Source organism: Solea solea, chromosome 15, assembly GCF_958295425.1.
Source record: "Solea solea chromosome 15, fSolSol10.1, whole genome shotgun sequence".
NCBI classification, from domain to species: domain Eukaryota; kingdom Metazoa; phylum Chordata; class Actinopteri; order Pleuronectiformes; family Soleidae; genus Solea; species Solea solea.
In genome coordinates, this window is record NC_081148.1 from 18,550,496 (window position 1) to 18,572,109 (window position 21,614).

The following is a 21,614-nucleotide window of genomic DNA, read 5'->3' on the forward strand; positions in this document are numbered from 1 at the left end:
AAGTATCTCTGAACAAGACACTGAATCCTGAAGTGCTCCTGATGAGCGCCTTCATGGGGGGAAAACTGTGCATCACTATTGGTATTACAAGACATCTTGGCATCTTTCATTTGAGGGTCTTCTTACTGTTTTTTGAGCTCAACACAGACACACTTTTGTTGTAAACCATTATCCACAGTCTGTCTCAAATCATTGTGTTTGTGGTGTTTTTTGTTTTTGTTTTACAAGATTTAACGCATTGTAGTGGTAAAAAAAAGTAATACATGTTTTTCCACTGTGGGAGGAAATCGGAGAACCCGGAGAAAATGCTGAAGACCATCGCACATAAACACCTTGAAGACCACACTGGGTGCCACTCTATCCCACTTTATCCCACGTTATACCTAATAAAGTGGCAAATTGGTGTCTGTTTACATCAAGTTATTTAATCCACGCTCTTTTTCAACATCGACAGTAGTGACACAACAGGCTCACATTTACTGCCTCTTGTTATACCTGTCATGTCTTTAGGTTTCCACTGTTGCTCACATTTCCTCCACAGCCTCCCTCCCTCCATTTCTGAGACAAAAAGAGTGAGAGAGGGAGAGAGAGAGGAACACAACTGTGCCCCGCTTACTCCCTAACTGCTACCTACCGCTGCTCTGCCGTTGCCATGGATACAGTGCCCTCTCTTCCCCCTCTCCTCTCTCCCTTCTCGGTGGGCATGGAGGGATGGGGCTAGAAAGGAGAGTAGAGGAGAGAAGAGGAGAAGTGGCTCTGGCTGCTGCCTCTGCGTCATATGCATACCAGTGCAGCTGAGGGCTGCCCCCCTCCTTCTCCTCTTCCTCCTTTACCTCCTTCCTTCCTTTCCTTCCTTCCTTCTCATCATCCAATTTGCACACTGCTAAATCCCCTCTCCATTTGTGTCTCATATCTGCATCTGCTCATCACTCTTTCCCCGCTCTCGCCCTCTCTCTCTCTCTTTCCCTGCTGGCCCAGCTTGGTTTACCACTGCGTGGCTGACCCAGGCGGACTTTTTCAGGCGAACGTGGGCACAGAAGAAAGAGAAAGACAAAGGTAAGCGTTGAGATGGAGGTTGTTAAACAGTGTTTGTGTGAGAGAGAGCGTGTGGAGAGAAAGAATAGGAGGAGGGGAGGGCACCAAACAGCTGCAAGACAAAAGACTGAGAGGTGAGCGTTGATAGCATGACCTCACCTGGGATAACAAGTCCACCACCAAGAGCCTTTTTAATGTTTTGTTGGGTAATTTGGGGCAACAGACATGGCTGTCACTGCATGTGAGTGAGTGTTTCCCCTGCTGTCAGAGGAAAGCACGAGTAGATGAGTGGTTAGTAAACCAGGCAGTCAGTGTCTCTGTGTGATGGCACTTTGCTGTTTGTCACATTTGGGAGCACTGCTGCTGCTGAATGCTTCCACAGTGGAGAGAAGAAGGAAGTCAAGTGTGGGGGGACTTCATTATTCTCAGAGAGCTTTTACAGCAACATATGGATGTGTTGACGTAGGGGAAGTTTCTGCATCTGTAAGAGTCAGAGAGGGTGACAAGTGTTCACCTTCAAAGTCTAATCACTCCTGTAAGAAGAAGCCATTCCCAAAATCACACTCACTAACCCCTCCTCCACTTCTTCTTTTCTGGCTTTTAAATCATTTTTCTCTGCTTTGTTTTGGGTTGCGTTGCCTCTTCCTATCTCTAACATGTGCCTTTTGTTCAGAGTTGTTCATTTCGCAGTCAGCAGACGCATCTGTCAGTCTGATGTAAATGTCAAGACCTACACAGGCACAACAAAAGAAGCAAATGGTGACAGAAGCGCGAGATGAGAGGACGAGACACAAACCTCGAAACAGACACAGGAGAAAAAAAAGTGTGCGTATATGCGTGAAGGGGAAATGAAAAGGGGGCGGGAGACAAGTCAGGGAAAAAGAAGAGGAGGCCCTCAGGGTTGTTCATTGTGTCTCAGTCCTGAGAACAGTGTCTGACACCATTTATGACATTTAACTGTGATGTCTCTGCCAGTGCGCTGGTGTGTGGGGAATGTGCCTGTCAGCTCTCATTTCAGTGGAGACAGTTGTTTGTCCTCTGTTAGTACAGTATATCACTTATGAGTGACAGACAACACGAATCTGAGGTTTGTCTGCTTCGGTGCAGGAGACACATGGCCATAGTTCATCTCAGCCTTTTTATCGCCTCACAAATACAGTTCATTGGCACAGTCCATCATGTGCCTGCAACACCTGTCGTTGTCAAAATATATCAGTTTGAATTGCTGTTCAACAAGATGATATTTAGAGTATTTGACAATGCTATTTATACAGAACGGCCAGATTCACAGACACTGGATCTAATTTTATACATTGTTTGTACATTTCATGAGTTATATTAATTCACTTTTGACACTTAGTTTTCTAGATGAGGGTCGCAGGGGGCTAATCCCAGCTGACATGGGGCGACATGTGGGGGTTTTGGACTGTGGAAGGAAGTGTCAGTACCCAGAGAAACATGCAAACTCCTCACAGAACGGTCAAACTGGGATCCAAACCAGTGACCTTCTTGTTGTGAGTCAACAATACTAGCCACTGTACCACCCTTTACTAGCTATATTAAGCTTCATATTCAACTTTTTATTACTTTTCAACCATTTTTGGAACTACAGCTATCTTAACTCTTTATCCATCACTTCAACAGTTCAACAGTTTATTTTCCTCACTGTGTATTAGATTTGTCACAATTAGTCATTTATTCCAACAATTTATTTGTAAAATCGCGTTTAACCATCTATTCATAGCTCAATATTTCTGCTTTTATGACATTTAATACGAGTATTACAGTGACATAATTTTCTTAAATAGTAGTATAACCAAGGGTCATTATTTATTGATATAAGGTTAGTGCATTTTAAAAACACACAAAAGCTTAGATGAGTGAAATGATCCTTCCTTTTTTTTTTCTTAACTCCTGGAGAAGTTTAAAACCAAAAATAACTGGTATATCGCGCTTAAACTTAGTAGTAGGAGTAAAAATCAATTGTTTTCGTCATTGCAATAATGTTTTTGGCAACACTGTCCAGTCCTATTTCAGCTCTTTATTTGTAGCTAATGGATTATACGCCTGTGTCTGTTTGCAATATTTCACTCACAGCGTTTCTATTTATAAGTGTATTATAAATATAATACATAATAATTAATGCCTACAGTTTCCTGTTTAGTCCCATTTGTTGAGCGTTTCCAGTCTTATCTTAAGACTCTACAAGTCCATACTGAAACTGTAAATGTCTGACAGCGTCATTTACATGATACACGTGCAAAGACATCCAGCTTATGAAAGTCAGTTATGTGCAGGTGTGTTTGTGTAGCAGAGTGTGAGATTATGAGGTTATTGGCTCAGGGAACAGGCACGCTTCAGTCACCAGAAGTTATGGGACGAATGGAAAAGGAAACTTAATTACACCATCAAGCTTTGGAAAGCTAATAACAACAGAGTAAGAGGAATAAATGAGTAAAGTCAGATTAAAAAAAAGCAAGAAAAGATGAGAAAAAGGCTGCTCGGCGAACAGACTGTAGAGGAGTCAAGCTGTTTACATGCAGCTCCCTCTGCTTGTGTGTGCACACATTATACGTGTGTGTGCTGCTGCTGCCTCCCATGGGTTTCCAGTGTCCCTGCGCTCCAGGTGGGCTTTGCATTTTTAATCAATACTGTCTGTAGTGATTAACACCGGTCGACTCTCTGCAGCAGAACAACAGAGGGAAGGAGCAAGAGAGTGAGACAGAAAGAGAGATGGGAGTCTGTCATACACGCACGAGGCAAAACGTGTGTGTATGAGTGAGTGACTATACTGTATGTGTGTGAGAGAGAGAGAGCATTCATGTTTGTTTGGCAGTAATGACCCTCTGCCTCTGGGTTCCTACTGAGTATGTTTATCTCCCACAACAGCACTGGGCAAAAATAGACGATACATCACTGCCACACACACACACACACACATGCAAACACACGTACACACACCGTGTGCATTTTCTCCTTTTCCTCTCCTTTGCTCTAATTGTGTCCCTCATGCATTCTCACACAGACAGGTTTGCCCAGCTATTCTTGTTAGGACACTGAAGCCTTATGTCTACCCCTAACCAGTTAATGCCTAACCCTAACCACAATTCACATCTTTAGCCCTAGAAATAAGGGTTCTGGACAAGGTTTTGGTCTCCATAAGGAGGAGGGGGACTACTGGTCCTGACAATATATGTGTGTGTGTGTGTGTGTGTGTGTGTACATATATATATATATATATATACCAGAAAACATACCAAAGAGGTTACAAATACAAGTACACACACATTTACCCCATTCCATATTATTCACTCCAGTCTCACACATAAGTCTCCTTCTTCCTATTTCATTCCTCTCTCATTTTCCCTCCCACTTGTGTTGCAATATGCCTATTAATGATGCAGCCACAGCACTGCTGCCAACTTCCTGCCTCTGACAGAGAGAGAGACAGAGAGAGAGAGAGCGAGAGGAGTGTAGTTGTGGAGTACATGCCCTGCTTTGTACCACTCCCTCTTATCTCTCCACCCCCCCGTCTGTGTTGTTTTCCTCAGAGTTGGCCCATGCAAGCAGCGTGTGGACTGAGTGCAGCTGTTTCGTCCAGAGCAGAGCCCAACATGTGAGAAGATGTCTGTTGGAGGTTGTGCTTGTCCCGGTGAGTGCCTACTCTCACTCTCGCTCTCACTCTTACTTCTTCTCTCTCGCTCTCTCTCTCTCTCACACACACACACACACACACACACACACACTCTCTGACTCTGCTCTCCCTCTTTCCTCCCCCCATCTTTGTGCTCAGACATGCTGTCATGAAAGATGGACTTATGTAAAAGTGCTGCAAAGCTGCCTTGGGCCCGTGTCAGGATGTGTGAGCTTGTGTGTGTGTGTGTGTGTGTGTGTGTGTGATGGCGAAGGCTACACCCTGAACACATGTCCTAAAAAGAGGCCACGACACTTTAGGATTGAGTTGAGTTCAGCAGAGCTTCACAGTCACCCAGGCTTGCTGTGCAACAGATCAATGGCTCTTTGAGTTTTTAGACACACACACACACACACAGATATCAATAAGTACTTCACTGGCTTTGACTCTTTTCTGATTTCTTATTTCAGCTTCATCTAGCTGCTGCGGCTCTTCAAATCCATATTATCTGTACGGTCATATGTTTAGATGTGCCCACTTGCTGTCACTGGAATTGATTTTTTTACATTTGTCCTGTGGGCCAGGAGTGAACGAGGTTAAAAGGAACTTCAGTTCGCTCACTGCGAAATAGTTTAAAGCTGTCGTCTCACACGTTTAAATCATTACATGACATTCACTCAGCCAGAGCGACTCTCAGCTGAGGTACAACACCAAAGCTTCAGTACAGTATGAGACCTGAAGTGAGCACGTAGCTAAATCTGTTGCTCAGGTAAAGATGTAAACTGAAAGTGAGCAATAACTGTTAGTTAGACATGTTAAGTGGATACTTAAGAAGAATTAATTAAGAGGTGAATATGTCTGGAGTAAAGCTGCTGTCTGGATACAAGTAATCTCTTTGTCATTGTGACTTTGCATTTTCATCCCTGCATATTTCCATTGTTGACTCAGTTGTTAAGCTTAGCTCGGTTTATCGCCAGAATCAAGACTCTTTATTTGTTTAGCTTTAAAAGGGCAGTGGTGTAAGCATTGGTGACATCTAATATTCAGACTGCAAACTGTAACAAACAGCATATCAGGTAAATAGGGTGGCCTACACATACAAAGAAACGGATGTCATGCTTCACACTCTAACTGATTTGTCCCTTCGGGCTTCTGTAGGGACACGGCGGCACAAGATGGTGGCCTCCAAAAAGCAAAGCCCTTGCCTAAAGTACACATAAAAGCCTTAATGTAAGGCTATAAAACTCAAATGATTTTTATTTAAAGTGATTATATACTTACACATACATAATTATGGGTTGTAAATTCAATTTCTGCAAATAAATCTCCAAAACGTTTCACAGTGGACCTTTAATTAAAGGTTACAGGAAAGAAAGCATGCGGCCGCTGTAAAACATTTCTAATCAATTCTCAGCGCTATTCACATTCTGCTACTGTATCAGACGTGTCTGCACATGTCGGTCTTTGGCAAATTTATTATCAAGTAGATCTTGTATGCCGTTCTCTCCGACAGACTGTTTGCTCCTTAGCGACTTTAGATCAGCACGTCTCTCTTCAGTGAGAGCAGGCATCTACGGAGACAGTTGCCTTGTGCACAGTGAAAAGCCTCGCAGTGCCAGGGGACGGGCTCTGTGCAGCACAAGGGAGCGAGTAACAGCTAGAAATTGAATCGTAGCATCTGCTTGAGGGGATCTCAGATCTCAGAGAAGAAAGATTAAATTAGGGTGTCAGTATCATTTCAATGGGCCTGCTTTGATTCATTGGTTGTCGGCTATCAGATGAAATAATATTAGAGAGCCCTCTACTTGATTTCCTCCTCTCAGAGTCATTCCTTATTGTCGGTGCAGATTTCCAGGGTCTCTGCCTCCGCCGCAGCCTCTGTGGACAGACTTTACAGTGGAGCAGAAACTTTTAATGACAACCACATGTTCTTGAAGGATGTACCAAGCGGTCCAAGCAGAGATATACATGTTGTGTGGCAAGGCTGCAACACACACAGAGGTTTACACCGTTCACAGAAGCAGGCATGTGTGCGACTATCCGGTGTGCACACACACACGCACACAAATGGATCCTGCTGGGACAAGTTTAGGCTGGTTAATCTCTCACATAACCACAGAGCAACATTGATCAACACTGGTTTGCGGTTTCTCTTTTGCCCTGCGCGCATGCATTGGGAATTATCATCATAATAAATGGAAGGCTGGTTTGTTTACATTCTTGCATGATGGGGAATGGAAGGTCCTCCTCATCCTTTGTGCGTTTGGAAATCACCGCACCTCTCTGTTTTCACCTGGTTGCTGTTGTCTTTCTTTTTTTAGGAGTAGAGGACTTTGATCAGAGCGTGTTTGCATGTCCGCATGAAAATGTGTATGAACAGATTTCTGCCATCTGTCGGGTTTATTGACGACCCTGTGGCGTCCTGGTGTTGTTGTGATTTAGCTGTGAATCAGCCTTTTTAAGGCATTGTTCCCCGCATGCAGGAGATCCATGCTAACACACTGGAGCCAATCACATCCTTTGTTCAAACTAAATGGTAAAAATAGATTGCCTGTGAGCTGTAGATAACCCCCCCTTTATTTTCACATGCACCCACTCAACCATGCACTCCCCTCTGCTCAACACTCTCTATGTCTTGCTCTCTCTCACCCATTTAATTCTGTCCCTTCCCTCTTTCTTCCTCATATCACTCCCCCCCCCCACCCTCTCCCCCTTTATGTCACTCCCTCATCCCTCGCTCGCTGCCTTTTGCAGTAGCAGCAGTGCTGTTACCTCATGCAGAAAGTCACATGGCTCCTGATTAGAGAAAAGTGGCTTAAAGCAGAGCCAAAATGGCAGCCAAACAGCCAGGGCTTATTTCTTTTTGATCACCATTACACAACAGCAACAACTGCCTCTGCTTTATCTCACGACACTCTCATTCTTTCTTTCTTTTCTCGCTCTGATGCCCTGTTTCTACCTTTCTCCTCATCCCCCTCTCTCTCTGTACACCAGTGAGTCTCCTCAGATCATGTTTGCAAGATCAAAATGGCTGTGTGTGCAGAGGCAGAGAGAAGGAAGGAATGCGTGGGAGACAGAGATGCTGGAGAGTCAGAAAAATGGGGGGGGGAGTAGAGGCAGAGTGGAAACGAGCTGTAATGATGTCACATCTGCTGCAGGCTGAGAGGGATGGCACAAGAAAGCTGGCATGTGCCATGGGGGTGGCAAGAAAAATAAATGTGTGGGAAGTTAAAGGGTTGTTTTTTTAATCAAAGCACACCTTTATTTGCAAGGAATGTGCCATTTAAACATGAAAGCGAGACGGATACTGAGAGAGAACCTGAGAGAGGGACTCTTTCAGACTGACATAGAGCTGTGCTGAAGACAAAGTGTGTTCAAGACTATCCTGTTGTACAGCTACTGGATATTAGAGGCAGTCATTAGACTTCATAAATGTATAGTAAACTGCAGTAATGAGTTGAGCTACTGAATTTCAAAGATCAACTTTGCAAAGAGATAACAAATGTCACTCACTAGATTTGATAAGAATAAAGCGAGGCAAGGGAAATGTAGTCATTCTGTGTGTGTTAAACAGAAGTGATATTGTCTGGCCAGTGATTTTCAGGTGGAGGGATAGTTGGTTGGTTTAGAATGTGGCATTAAAAACAAGCATTATTTGAATGTAGTCCTTCATCTTTTAAGATAAAATGTCCATATTCTGGAAGAATCAAGTGCTGTCTTTCCGTTGCTAAATTATTCAGTGAAGATTATGTCTCTAAATAACACCCCAGCAGTTTGTCTCCCTGTTGTGAGAGGAGAATTGTATTATTTGAGGTCTTTTTTTTTTTTAAAAAAGGAACTGCTTTCAGAGTTTAGAGCCTAGATGTCCACACAAGCGGAGAAGCTGTAAACATGATTTGTGTTTAATTAATGGGGTTCACTGCCCCAACCTGACAGTTTAAACTGCACCAGATTATATCTGTCGACAACAATCCTCTGTAGCGTAGTTTAGGGATTAGCTCATTCTATGTGGAGTCAGATCAGGGATATCTGTCACTGGAAATGTCGACCGTTACACAGACGCTCACTACTGGCCGACTTACTTTTTTTTGTATGTGTGCGTTATCCTTCAATCTATCTCAAACTTGTGCTGTTACATTTCCTCCTGTCAGGCCACAGCAACATCCTCTGAGTGCAGTCTGTGTTAGTTCTGTCTGCTGCCATGTTGTTATCACAACCAGTCAGGTGCCACAACAGTTTCCCTGACAGTTTGTGCTTCCACTGTGGCGTCTGGAAAAGCAGCAACATGAATCACCAGCACTCGGCAGTAATACTCCACTATAACTGTGTGGGGACACAATAGGTTTCCAAGGATTTTGAGAGTGTTTTCACACCAAGTTTAGGTGTAAAGTGTGAAGTTTTGTATCTACACGATGTCTAACTGTGCTGGCATTTGACTACTAAATCCATGCATCATTTCTTTATTAGAGTCCACATAATAATTTTAACATGGAAGTACATATAATTATGAAGGCTAAGCAGTTTAAATAGCACCTGTACAAGAGGGTTTATTAATACAGAAGACTAATTTAGGAGTTGGGACTAGGACTCTTATTATTATTGTTATTATTATTATTATTATTATTGGTCAGTACTTAATAATTTAGATTACCTTATTACAGCTGAAACTGCTACAGTAATACATGAAATATCACACATTGTGTCAGTTAAATCAGATTGAATTCTTAAGCATTACTGCACATGTAAAAGTCACTGCTTGCTATAATCATGAAATGGACATATATGTAAGTGATTCAAATGCGATATTTTACATTTTATATTATGTTAGTTGTGACGGGTGTGTACTGTTAATATTGCATTCTTCACTGCTCTGTTTTAACATATGATGAGACTGTTTGCAGCAGCCTTTGCCACTAGAGGGAGATGCTGTTCTGTCATGTCAGTCCATCAACTCTGTAAAGACAGCACACTGGTGAATTCTGCTGAACTGAGTCACAACAAAAAGGCTTTGGTTTTTCCTCTGCTTTTCCTGTAACTCATCTATTTTGTGTTAAAGGCAACTGTGTGATCACTTTACTTAGACAGAGATTTTATAAGTTGTGTCTTTCCCAAAATTTAACGACACTCTGGCAAAAAAACAATAATGAGAATACATATTTTTGCTCACTTTTGCTTACTTACAACAAGAAACTCCAGGTCAAAGCAGTTACAGTACATGGCTTGTTAGATTTCAAATGAGTCCACAAAATGTTTGTTTCTCCTTCTATCTAAAGATCTAAGCTGATGCTCCTTGCAGTGTGTCTGGTGTTGATTTTTGTGGTAAAAGCGACCGGGGTGGCTTTGCTTCTTTTATCTGCATCTCCGGTGTAGTTAGATTACTCTCCTGAATGACTGACTGCTGGCTCAAGTGCAAACCTCAACAAATTCACATATATCACTTGACAACATCAGTGGTTATTGATCAGACATGGGGCTGCAGATTATACCTCTGACGTACTGTAAACTGGGGCTATGACAGCCTCAAAACTGTGGTCTAAAGGATTTGTGTCATCAACCAAGTCAATAATCTCCCATGGCCTGAATTAAAAAGCATATATATATAGATAGAAATTTACTGAACTTAGAATCAGAAACTCTAAAGGCACACTCCATGGAATTAATAAAGATAAAAAGACAATAAATGCATTTTTTAAAAACAGTAATTTTACTCTCCCCTTATAATTATTGCTGCATTGGTAATTAACGTAATGCCATAATAAAATGCTAATGGCTACGTTTTACTAGAGATCATATCATGCCATGTCTGCCAACTTTCAGGGTGAGCAGAAGGATTCATGTTCCTATGCAACCAAAGACTGACTCTGACTTATTGATAAGTTTGCTTTAAAGTCAGCACAGTAATTATGTTTGATTTGAATTTATGTTCCTATGGACTACTACTTTACTACGATCAGTTAATCAATCAGTAAACCAATCAATCTTCTCAAGAGTCAATGGGCTAAAATATAAATAAATTGAAAAATGTATTCAATTAAAAGCCAGACTAAAAAGGTGGCTCTTTATTCTGCTTTGAAAAATATAATTTACTACTACTAGTAGTGTTACTAATACTACTAATAATATTAAGGACAAAGGCATCAAATAAAACAATGGCAGTGTATAAATCAATTCCTTCGTGTACATACATACTTTGTTATTATACTGGAGCCCGTGTTTGGGGGAGGGCCGTGTTTGTGTCGGGATGGGCGGAGGACGCTGGAGGAGGCGGGGCATTTGTTTGTTCGCGTCTCGGCTGGCAGGAACAAAGGGTCCTGTAGCAGTAGTGGTGAGGTCTCGCTGACTGTACACCAGGCTAATGACGTTTAAAAGTTATTACCGAGGGGCTGCGGATTAACGGGAACCGAGGGAACGTACGGTTGCTCTTTGCTTCCCTCGCTTGGCGTCTTGTTTGTGCTCGCGGGACTGTGTTGACAGCGGTCGGTCGGGTTGTCAACGCTCGGCGCTGGAGCTCCCCCCCCTCATCCAGCCGCTCCGGCTAGCATCGAAGCTAGCTGGCCAGAAATCTCTGAGCGGAGGTGTTTGAGCGAAACACCGCGTTTCGGTGCACCTTTCTCTGCAGGTAACTCAAACTCACAGCCGCTGCCGAGGCAGCTCCACAATTATCTGAGCGTTAACAAACACGGGGGGGGGGGGAGGTTATCAATTGCACAGCGAGATAACGACACTTTAGCAACTAGGTTAATAGCTTAGCAACGACATCCGTCCTCCGCAGACGGTTAACGAATGCGGCCCTTGAGTTGAGTTTACGCCTGGTTCTGTGCGTGAATTTAGCGCGGGCTTACTTTAAACCGTAGACGGTGCGTGTGCGCGGATCGAGCTGCGATCATTTGACGCACACGGACAGAGCAGCTGTGTTGGGAACTGTTTGCACATCGCTGTGGATGTGTTGTTGGCTGAAGGCCAACCTCCGGAGCCGCTCCATTGTTCGCTGTTAACATTTTGGGCGGACTTAACTGCCCCAGATGGATTTACTTTAAAGCTAACCCCTGCTGCACTGACCAGCCATCGTGAGCCATTGTCTTGTTTATGACGGGGTATTATTTTCTTAAAGGCCTAGGCAAAGGAGGAAAAACAAGATTAATATGATTGAGTGCAGAAGAAGCTGAAATGCAACCTAATGGATGGCGACCGTAGTGAAACGTCACTGCCTACGAATTAATCAAGCTCGCTCACAGGCAGGCAGCAGCCAGGCTCATTCATCTCTGTCATGTGTGCAATTCTCTGAGAGAGTAACCGTCTCTCAGTTTTTGTTATTAATATACACTCACTGACCAGTTAATTAGGTACACCTGTTCAACTTGTAACTGTAATCTCATGACCTGCTGAATTCCTAACTGAGCATGGTGATGTAGGAGTCTTTTAATGTGTTATAGTTCTGGGTACTCAAGGATTTCAACACAAAACCGTCTGTAGTGTTTACAAGGAACGGTCAGAGAAAAAATATGTAGTGAGTGGCTGTTCTTTGAGTGAAAATACATTGTTGATGCCAGATGTCGGAGGATTATGGCCAGACAAAAATAATAGAAAGACAACATTAACTTGAATAACCACTTGTTTCAACCAAGGATGCAGAGGACCATCTCTGAATGCACAGTGCACATTGAACCTTGAAGGATATGGGCTATAGCAGCACATTAGGCACTAATCCTGTCAGCCAAGAACAGGAAATTGAAGCTACACAGGCTTGTCAAAATTGGACAATAGAAGATTGGAAAAACATTGCCTGGTCTAATGAGTCTTTAATGACTGCTGCCACATTGGGTTGGTTGGGTAAGCATTTGGTGGAAACGACATGAATGCATGGATCCATCCTACCCACCTACTGTTTAGGCTGTGGTGATGTAATGATGTAAGGGGGTGTTTTCTTGGCACATTTTGCACTCCATAGTATCTATTGAGGTTTGTTTTCAAACACCACAGCCTACCATAGCATCGCTGGCAATTTCTGTTCCTTAAGCATCTTCTGATGTTGCAAATCTCGAATAACCTCGGACTGGTTTTTTTGAACATTACTGCATGATACTATCATTATGACCAAAATATCTGATTTGTTGTTGTTGAATGTGGCAGTGTTTAAAGGAAGTGAGAATAACCTGCTTGTCATCAAATGTGCAGGCTGTTCTTAGAATCAAATGCATTGATATATAAATGTTTTATAGTTTGTTCATTAGCATGCGGGCATGGAAGGATATAATGATTTCCTGATATGATTATCCTAATCAAATTAAATGTGATTCACAATATTACAGCGATAATTTTAAAACTTGTTTTAATATAGTTATTTTTAATTCTGGTCTCCTGACCATTGTCATTCAGTTAATTAGTGTCCACAAACATTAAGATAAATGTGTCCATATGTTTTGCACATTTTCTGAAAGCTTGTGGCTACTGAGGAGACAGGTGAACTAATGTTAATGTTTCATAAAACTTAACTGATGTTACCAAAAATGCTACAGAATGTTATTGTGTTAAAAATGTTAGTGAGGTCCACAGACTGGAAAGATGCAGGCTCCCCCTTGTGGCACTTTATAAATAAATTATATATTTTGGTCAGCTAGATAGCATAGACAAATTATTGGGAGTACTATTACAATGTGCAAAAATATGTATTTTCCCATCCCTATTATCAGTTGACTCAACAACAACTTTTCATACGAGGTTGATTGCTGTCTGGTGGTGTTTTAGGGGGGTTGGGTCTATAGGTCAGAGGTAACGTAGAGAGAACCATTGTTGGATGCTCCTGAGCTGGTTTGCCTTTATAGTAATGGGGAGGAGAACATGACCTGCCGTGACTCTTGGGTAAACCGATGCAAGGATAAAAGACGTGAAAGTAAATTAAGGAGGAGTTATAGTTGTTCAACAAGCTGAGAGCAAGGCTGTAAAGGAACATGGTCTGATCTGAGTTCACAAAGACATACTTAACCCCAGCTCATGCCCCCCAGCCCCCCCCCATTTGTCTCAATTTAAACCACTGCCTTTGCAAGTTCTGTGAAAAGTGAGCTGTGTTGGTTGTTTCTCCCTCAGTCACAGTGACTGACTGGTTTGCGTAAGTAACAAATGAACATAATGTTGCCTTTGTGTGTCTCTTGAGATTATCTGATTTATGACCAAAACGTCTGTGTTATCAACATCAATATTCCTGTAATGAATTTTTCTCCACCACACATGTTCAGTTCCTCCAGGCCACTTTATAGTTTTTCTGAATCTGCACTGTAAAGCAGGGCATTTTACTGCAGAGTGGTTGCGTTGGACCAGTCTGGGTCAAATTTCCTGGGTTTGTTTTTCTTAGACATCGGGGTGTAAAATACAGTAAGATAGACGCAATTGTGCGCAGTAGCCCCTCAGGAGATCTCATTTAGTTGAGAATGGATTTTTTTTTTTCACACAGCCTGTCAGGGTAGGTCGTTGGGGGATGGGTGGAAAAGGCATCCAGGGTGGGAGAAACACACACAAAATGCAGAGAACATGTTTAGGATCACATGGGATTGTAATGCTGAGAACAGGGTTCCCCATAAATGTACAGATGGTACAAGAACAAAAGAGAAACACGGAGTACAATAACCCCCCCCCCCCCCCCCCCCCCCCCCCACACGCACACACATTTACACTGATTGTTTCTAAGATTTGCTGCTGGCTGATAAATGTTGTCGTTTCTCTCCCCATGATGAATCTTCTTGCCCATTTACCAGATTGAAGATGCATTAGATAATGAAAGCAGTGGGAAATTGTTTGGCAGGATGCTTTTTATTTGACCAAATCTCAACAAAATCATCCCAGATTAAACTATTGGATGATGCTGTGATTTGAATGAGCTAAATCTCCTCTAAATCTCTGCTCTCTCCAATCCCCCCCACCCTTCCTCTGCTCCTGTGGTTGTGTGTAGGCTGTTCGTCAAAGTCATTCAAGCTGTACTCTCCTAAGGAGCCCCCCAACGGCGGCAGCTTTCCCCCCTTCCACCCAGGCGCTATGCTGGAGAGAGATGTGGGGTAGGTCTGACTTTTATCCTCATCATGATTGGTATTTTATGAATTATATTTTAGTGGGCTTCATGTTGCAGTTTGATCAGCATGTCTTTTATCAAAGGAGAGACAGACTCAATTTGTGTTTCATCTCCATTTCTGCCATGCATTCAAAATCGGCATAATTAAAAAGTGACAGCACGTAAAAGCACTCATTAAATGAATTCTTGTTAAGTGCAAGTGCTGAATATTTGACCTATATTCCATCCCTCTGTGTTTAATACAATACTTCTTTTAAATCTAGTCATGTAATATCGGTATTTTTTCACACACACATCCTTGGAAAAACTTGGTTTCTAAAAAGTAATTTTGTCCTCCTAGGCCTACACCCATGTACCCCCCATCATACATGGAGCCTGGAATGGGGTAAGTATGCTGATGCTAAATAATGAGCTTCTAGTTCAGTTTGTCTTGACTTGAAAGTAATTTATAAAATGTAAATCCAGAGAGCTCTGGGTTTATGTTAAAGTGTAAACATTAAATTGTAAGTTACTGCTGGCAGTTGAAAGATTGGTGGGAAAGTCTGTGAAGCAGCACAGACTTAAGTAGTGACGAATGCTGTGTTCTGTTACAGGAGACCCACCCCGTACGGGAACCAGACAGACTACAGGATATATGAGCTGAACAAAAGACTACAGAACTGGACAGAGGTGAGTGTCAGAAAGACATAGTTTGTCTGTAATACATCACACATGTTCTTTTTTAGCTAACTATGCTTGGTATTTTGTGTATTATTTATATAATATCAACTGCAAGAGTTTACTGACTTAATCCACATTTAGTTTCTAATAAGATTGTCTGGTAATCCTGTGAAAAATGTAATCAGAGTGCCAGCTGTGTGTGTGCACACGGGACTGCATAGCTGATTCAACCTTTTTTGTGTGTGTCTGTCAATATGAACACGGCAACAAATACATGCACATGAAACTGTACCTTAAGGCAGTCACTTTTTTCCAAATGCTACGTTTGAACAAATATTTGTTAACTAAAAAATGTTTTAGCGTTGGTCCCGAGAACAACAATAAAAGCAATCTTATTTTCCTGATGAATGTGGATGAAAGATCTAGCTCTGCTCACTGTTCCCCCTGCTGGCCCACATGTTAATTGTTTCAGTGTTGTGGGTTTAAGGCAGTATATTTTGACCTCAAACTGGTTTTTAAGGTTCGAGTTGGAGTTTTGCTCCCCCCGAGATCAAACAGAAAGCCAATTTTCCGTGCCAATAAAACGTGACAGCTCTAATAGTACACTGGAGTTTGTGTACTTCATTTTTATCAAAAAAAATTGACGTTCTAATTTTGACATTAGAATAGAAGTTGGTACATTTTAGGAAACAAGTGTTCTTTTTGTAACAGCAATGTTTGTTCATACATCTTATTCATCTTCCTCACTTTTTTAAGTCCTTGATGCTTATTCAAACCATGGTGTCTGGGTTTTGTTTTCTGCTTTCAGGACTGTGACAATCTCTGGTGGGATGCCTTCACCACAGAGTTTTTTGAGGATGACGCCATGCTCACCATCACTTTCTGTCTGGAAGATGGACCCAAGCGATACAGTAAGAGATTAAAGATAATCTTGTTGAGTGTTTTCAGATTGTTATTGTCAATGTAAATATTCAGAATTCAATTTATTTCAGTGCTTCATATCGTCACAGTATAATCTATAGTTTTCTGTGTTAATTAAGAAGAAAACAAAATAATGCTTAGGTTAGTGTGATATGATCAAAGTTCAGGTGCAGAAAAGACAACAGTTGTTAAACGATGAAATATTATTTAAATCTTAAGCATGCACAATTTACCAACATATTTTGTCATTTTGCAACTGAAGAACATTCTGACAAAATCAATATGCTTTGTTATTTCATTTTGTTCTTAAGTTTAGATTTTAATTTTGAAATATCGATCATTTTTGTCCACAGCCATCGGCAGGACATTGATCCCACGCTACTTTCGAAGTATTTTTGAGGGCGGCGCCACTGAGCTGTTCTATGTTTTGAAGCATCCAAAGGAGTCCTTCCACAGTAACTTTGTGTCTCTCGACTGTGATCAGTGCACCATGGTGACTCAGAACGGCAAACCTATGTTCACGCAGGTATGTTTGTATTCCCCACACTCTCTCCCTCTCCTCCTGTTATCGTTATTGGGAAGTCTAAGCTTCGATCTCTCCCTCTCCTGTGGGTAAGGTTTGTGTTGAGGGTCGTCTCTATCTTGAGTTCATGTTCGATGACATGATGAGGATCAAGACGTGGCACTTCAGCATCAGACAACACAGAGAGGTCCTTCCCAGGAGCATCTTGGCTATGCATGTGAGTTTCAAACCCAAAACCCTCATAAAAAAACCAAAACCCATGCTATTAGACACACATCTAATTAACGGTGTTGCCTTTGATTTTTACCTTGCAGGATCCCCAGATGCTCGATCAGCTGGCTAAAAATATCACTCGATGTGGCCTGTCCAACTCCACGCTCAACTACCTCCGTGTAAGCAAAGCTATCAATTCCTTAGTCCTAGTCAATCACTGCGAGTGGTGCGAAATTGTCATTTTGAATCCAAATAAGGTAATATTAGTGGTAGAAATCAATGTGATTGGATAATGACACTTCCTAGAATGTCAGTATTGCATGAAAAGTACAATCAAGGCCGATTATAACAGTTTTTATTAGTTGCACTTGTTTCAAATCCACTCCACTCGACTTTGTGCCACTGATTATACCTGCAACATCGGTACTTCATGTTTGTTCTTTCGTTCCTCTCTTTGTCTTCCCTAAAGCTATGTGTGATATTGGAGCCCATGCAGGAGTTGATGTCCAGACATAAGACTTACAGCTTGAGCCCCAGAGACTGTCTGAAGACCTGCCTCTTCCAAAAGTGGCAAAGAATGGTTGCACCGCCAGGTAACTCACACTGTGATATTTACATTAGTGTTGCCCTAAGGCTACATCCACATGAACTACATTTTAATTTAAAAATGCATAAATTCTAATCCAAAGTACCCCGAAAAAAATTATTTGACATCCTGAGAAACCGTTGATTTGCACAGAAATCAATACTGAAGTTGTAAAATATAGAATTAAAAAACATGTCCTTTATCCTTTTCTGTACTTTTGAAGCTGAACCCGCCAGACAAGCTCCAAACAAGCGACGGAAAAGGAAGGTGTCCGGTGGAAGCAACGTCAGCGCCGGTGGAGGCGGCAACAACAACACCAACAGCAAAAAGAAGAGTCCAGCTAACAGCTTTTCACTCGCCAACCAGGTACCTGTAAGCATTATATCTACTGCACCTCTGTGGGGAGGGTGAGACAGGGGGTGGGAGGGGTTGTAAAGAAGGGCAAGAAGGCTGTTTGTGGGTGTAGAGGGTTATGAGTCTGCCTAGGTGTTGGAATAGCAGCAGGCCAGGATAGAGCTAGCTTAGGGAGGCTTCTGGAGGTGGGTTTTTGATTTTTCATGGTACGGGTGGGGGTGGTGATCTCTGTACATTTAATGAGAATTATAATAATTATTATTATCTCCTCATGTGCTGGGCTGTCCCTGGTCCTCTGGGGCTATATGGGTTTCTATATAGAGGGGGTACAAGTAATAGTAATATCTGTAATCTGTAAGTAATAGTTATGGTATTTTGGGGCCATGGGATGGATTTCCTTTGCTCTTGATTTCCAGTGGGACATTCACTTTGGTTTTAGAGTCACTACCAAGTCTGTCAGATCACATGATTCACACAGCACTGCTGTCTTTGCTTACTTGGTTGCTTGCTTGATTGAGCGAACGAGACCCGAGGTGGAATGAACCCCCCCCCCCCATCCCCGTGATGCAGCACTCAAGGATCAGGGATGCCCACTGCTGCCCAGTAGGGAGGGCCCCTCGATCCTGGTTCTTGGAATTGGGGCAGGGAGTCGGGGCAACATGGACTACTGAAGTGTCGGATGGGAAAATGCCATAACAAGACACTGTCCTATTGTGATTGGGTTCAGAATGAAAGGGCACTAAAACTATAAGATTTAACACTTGGTTCGTATCATTTTCACAAACCAAGTATCATTTTAATTCACTGACAAATTAATTGTGAGGGGAATTGAACGCGGTCAGATTGCACTTAGACCATTGGCGGAAAAAAAAGCATCAGTTACAGCTCGTCCGTGCAGCCAGTGATTCCGCGCGCACCCCTGTATTATGGGGATAATATGTACCGGCCCTTGCTGTCCCCTTTAGGACGTGATGATGGTGGGAGAGCCCACTCTGATGGGAGGGGAGTTTGGTGACGAGGACGAGCGTCTGATCACACGACTGGAGAACACGCAGTACGATGGTGCGAATGGCCTGGAGGATGAGGACAGTTTCAACAGCTCACCTGCACTTGGGGCACAGTCACCCTGGGACAACAAGGCCCCCTCCAGTCAGGAGAGCAAGAACGACAACTCCCAGTCATCCCAGTAGACCCCTTTGAATGCTTAAAACCTTACTGGGTCCTGAGCCAATGTGTTAGCGAGAGGAGTCAGGGAGGGTAGCCTGGAGCACTTCTGTCAAACTCCTTTTTGTTTGTTTTGTTCCGTTGTTTTGAAGACAAAAGGAACGTGATTAGGCAAGTGGTTAATATCTGATAATCTTTATCTGACCAACTGTCACATGAAGGACACGGTTAGCAGAATCCCACTCTCGCTCCCTCACACTGTTGCACATGATCAGTGGTGCTCAGCCTTGGCCCTTGTCTGCCCGGCTGCAGTCAGTCCTCGTATATGTGTGGTGAGGGCGGCGAGTTGACATCCTGCGCACATGTGTGCGTTTACCCGCCATCATCGCTCACCACAAGTGTTTGGGCCAATGTTGGCATATCCTGATATCCAAGTGCTTGCCATTGGGTTCTTGTTCCAACCTCGGGTCTCTAAAGCGTGCGTTTTCCTTGACGACGCACCTCATTGTTTTCTGTTGTGCTCATGTCACAGGGAAGAAATGCTAAAGCTTTTATTTAACTTATTTTTTTGCAGGCTGCAGAAAACTGTGTGCACTCATAGTATCAAAGCGTTCAACGTTCGGTTTTTAAAAACTCAATTATTTGTTTTTGTAGGACCTGGTTGGAACAAAAACCTGTACAGTGCCGGAGCTTGAGGACCGGAGCTGAGAACCACTACGCTAAATCTTAAACACACACACTCACACTCTCTCACTTGCTCCCTCTGTCTCTCTCTGTCTCTTTTTGCTCTCGCTCTCACACTCAAACAATAATACAGATACACACTCTCACCTACACTGACAGCATAAAACACTGAGGTACTGGAGAGAGGTGGTATGCAGCCTGTCTGGACCACTACCCCAGACGCTACAGACGTGTGTTTTAATTTTCTATGACTTGTTTTCTCAGTTGTCCTGTTTTTTTGTTTTTTTTTATTATTTTTGTAAACAATTTCTAAAAAAAATAGGCCAACAAACACACCCACCCCCCGAATATTCTTTGCACTGTTTTCCACTATTAAACTCCTTATCTATTTTTCTTATGAATTGACGGTGTATTTTTCTTCCTTTTCTATTGTTGCTAGTGTGAGAACTGTAAAACATCTGAATCCCGCAGTATATTAATGTATAAGTATTGCTAATAATTCATTCTTTTTTTGTGACGGTAATAACTTTCATGTAAGTCTATGCTTGATATGTCCATCCGTCTGTGTCTGATGTCACACGGTCACCAGGTCCACTGGCTTCAGTGCTGAGGAGAACAAGGCTATTGTTATAATTCTGTGCTTACATCCTGTTACACGCGAGTCCAAAATCAGCACTCTGGAAACCAGTTGACCCACTAAATTTCCATCAAGCGCCTGGTTTGCATCTGTTGTCGTGTCATTGCAGAACTGTTCGCTTTGTATTGAAGTGAATCTCTGTCTTCTCTTCAGAGAGCATAATTAAAGATTTAAAAAATAAAAATAAAAAAAAAAGTCTCAAATTTGCTACACAAAATATTTTAAAGATAAGTTTTGACAGGATTGTAAAATAGGAGAAAAAAAAATACGACTTTTGTAATCATAAGTTTCCCAGAAATGTTTTTAATCACAATTAAGAAAGCTGCAGACCAAGGAGCTACATGTAAAGAGTCTTTAGATATTGGTTACGCGTTGCGCTGTTCTATGTTTTATGAAGAATCAATTTTGTTGGCTTTACTTTGTTTGTGTCTGTGCTTGTATATTTTTAGCTAGTCATTTCTGTAAAGGTAATTCTATGTATTCCTCCCTAGAACTATGAGAAACTCAATCTAATGTAAAGAGATGGAAAGCCTCTTGAAAGTTTTTTTTTTTTAAACGTGATTTTTAATGGTACAATCACTGATAAAAGAATTTTGCCCTCATTTTAGCAAACTGTATTTATTTTTCTATGTATGGACATTCTGTTTCGGTCCAACCCACCTGTACAATACCATGATACTATATAAAGGAGTCAGTTAAAGCTAATGACGCTCATTCCATTACTTTTGTTCTTTAACATGTGGCTCCCAGGCCAGTTGCGCCTGTTTATTACATTGATTTAATATGTTCACAGTGAAGAGATTTGATAGCCATTCTCTGCTGTTGTAGGTTTGTGGTCAATCTGAAGACATCAGATGCACTGAAAACCAATAAATAACCACGTTCAGAGAAAACAAAACGTCTACATACGTGTCGTCTTTTGTCCCGTGAAGTCTCTTTTTTCATGACGGAAGGTCGTGAAAATGGTGGAAATTTACCACAATGCTACAGCCTTTTGTGGCATGCAGTTACATCAACCATGTGACTTCTATGGTTTTGTGTTTTAAGGAAATGGAGGATGTTTTTGATAATACACCAAAACATCACCCTTTTTTGTTGGAACGCTGAAAAAACACAAAGGTTAATAGAAGATGGACTCTTATT

General features: G+C 42.1%; 1 protein-coding gene across 5 annotated transcripts; it reads left to right on the plus strand.

The window, feature by feature from the left end:
- Nucleotides 1-764: 764 nt before the first annotated feature.
- On the plus strand, nucleotides 765-21,369 carry ldb1a (LIM domain binding 1a). Of its 5 annotated transcripts, none has more exons than XM_058650907.1 (12): nucleotides 765-1,056; nucleotides 4,587-4,687; nucleotides 14,613-14,715; nucleotides 15,070-15,114; nucleotides 15,323-15,398; nucleotides 16,198-16,300; nucleotides 16,664-16,836; nucleotides 16,928-17,050; nucleotides 17,148-17,225; nucleotides 17,516-17,639; nucleotides 17,856-18,004; nucleotides 18,952-19,798. In XM_058650907.1, the coding sequence occupies exons 2-12, from the start codon at nucleotides 4,660-4,662 to the stop codon at nucleotides 19,174-19,176; spliced, it is 1,227 nt and encodes a 408-aa protein (XP_058506890.1). In that variant the 5' UTR covers nucleotides 765-1,056; nucleotides 4,587-4,659; the 3' UTR covers nucleotides 19,177-19,798. The 5 variants fall into 5 exon arrangements, with proteins under 5 accessions (XP_058506890.1, XP_058506892.1, XP_058506894.1 ...); XM_058650909.1 differs by having other exon boundaries at nucleotides 766-1,056; nucleotides 17,856-17,998; XM_058650911.1 differs by lacking the exon at nucleotides 18,952-19,798 and adding an exon at nucleotides 19,805-21,369 and having other exon boundaries at nucleotides 775-1,056.
- The last annotated feature ends 245 nt before the right edge of the window (nucleotides 21,370-21,614 follow it).

Coding starts and splice junctions, on each gene's coding strand:
- ldb1a (XM_058650907.1), top strand. CDS start 4,660: ATGTCTGTTGGAGGTTGTGCTTGTCCCG. Junction 16,301..16,663: donor AGATGGACCCAAGCGATACA/GTAAGAGATTAA, acceptor TTTTGTCCACAG/CCATCGGCAGGACATTGATC. Junction 17,640..17,855: donor AAGAATGGTTGCACCGCCAG/GTAACTCACACT, acceptor GTACTTTTGAAG/CTGAACCCGCCAGACAAGCT.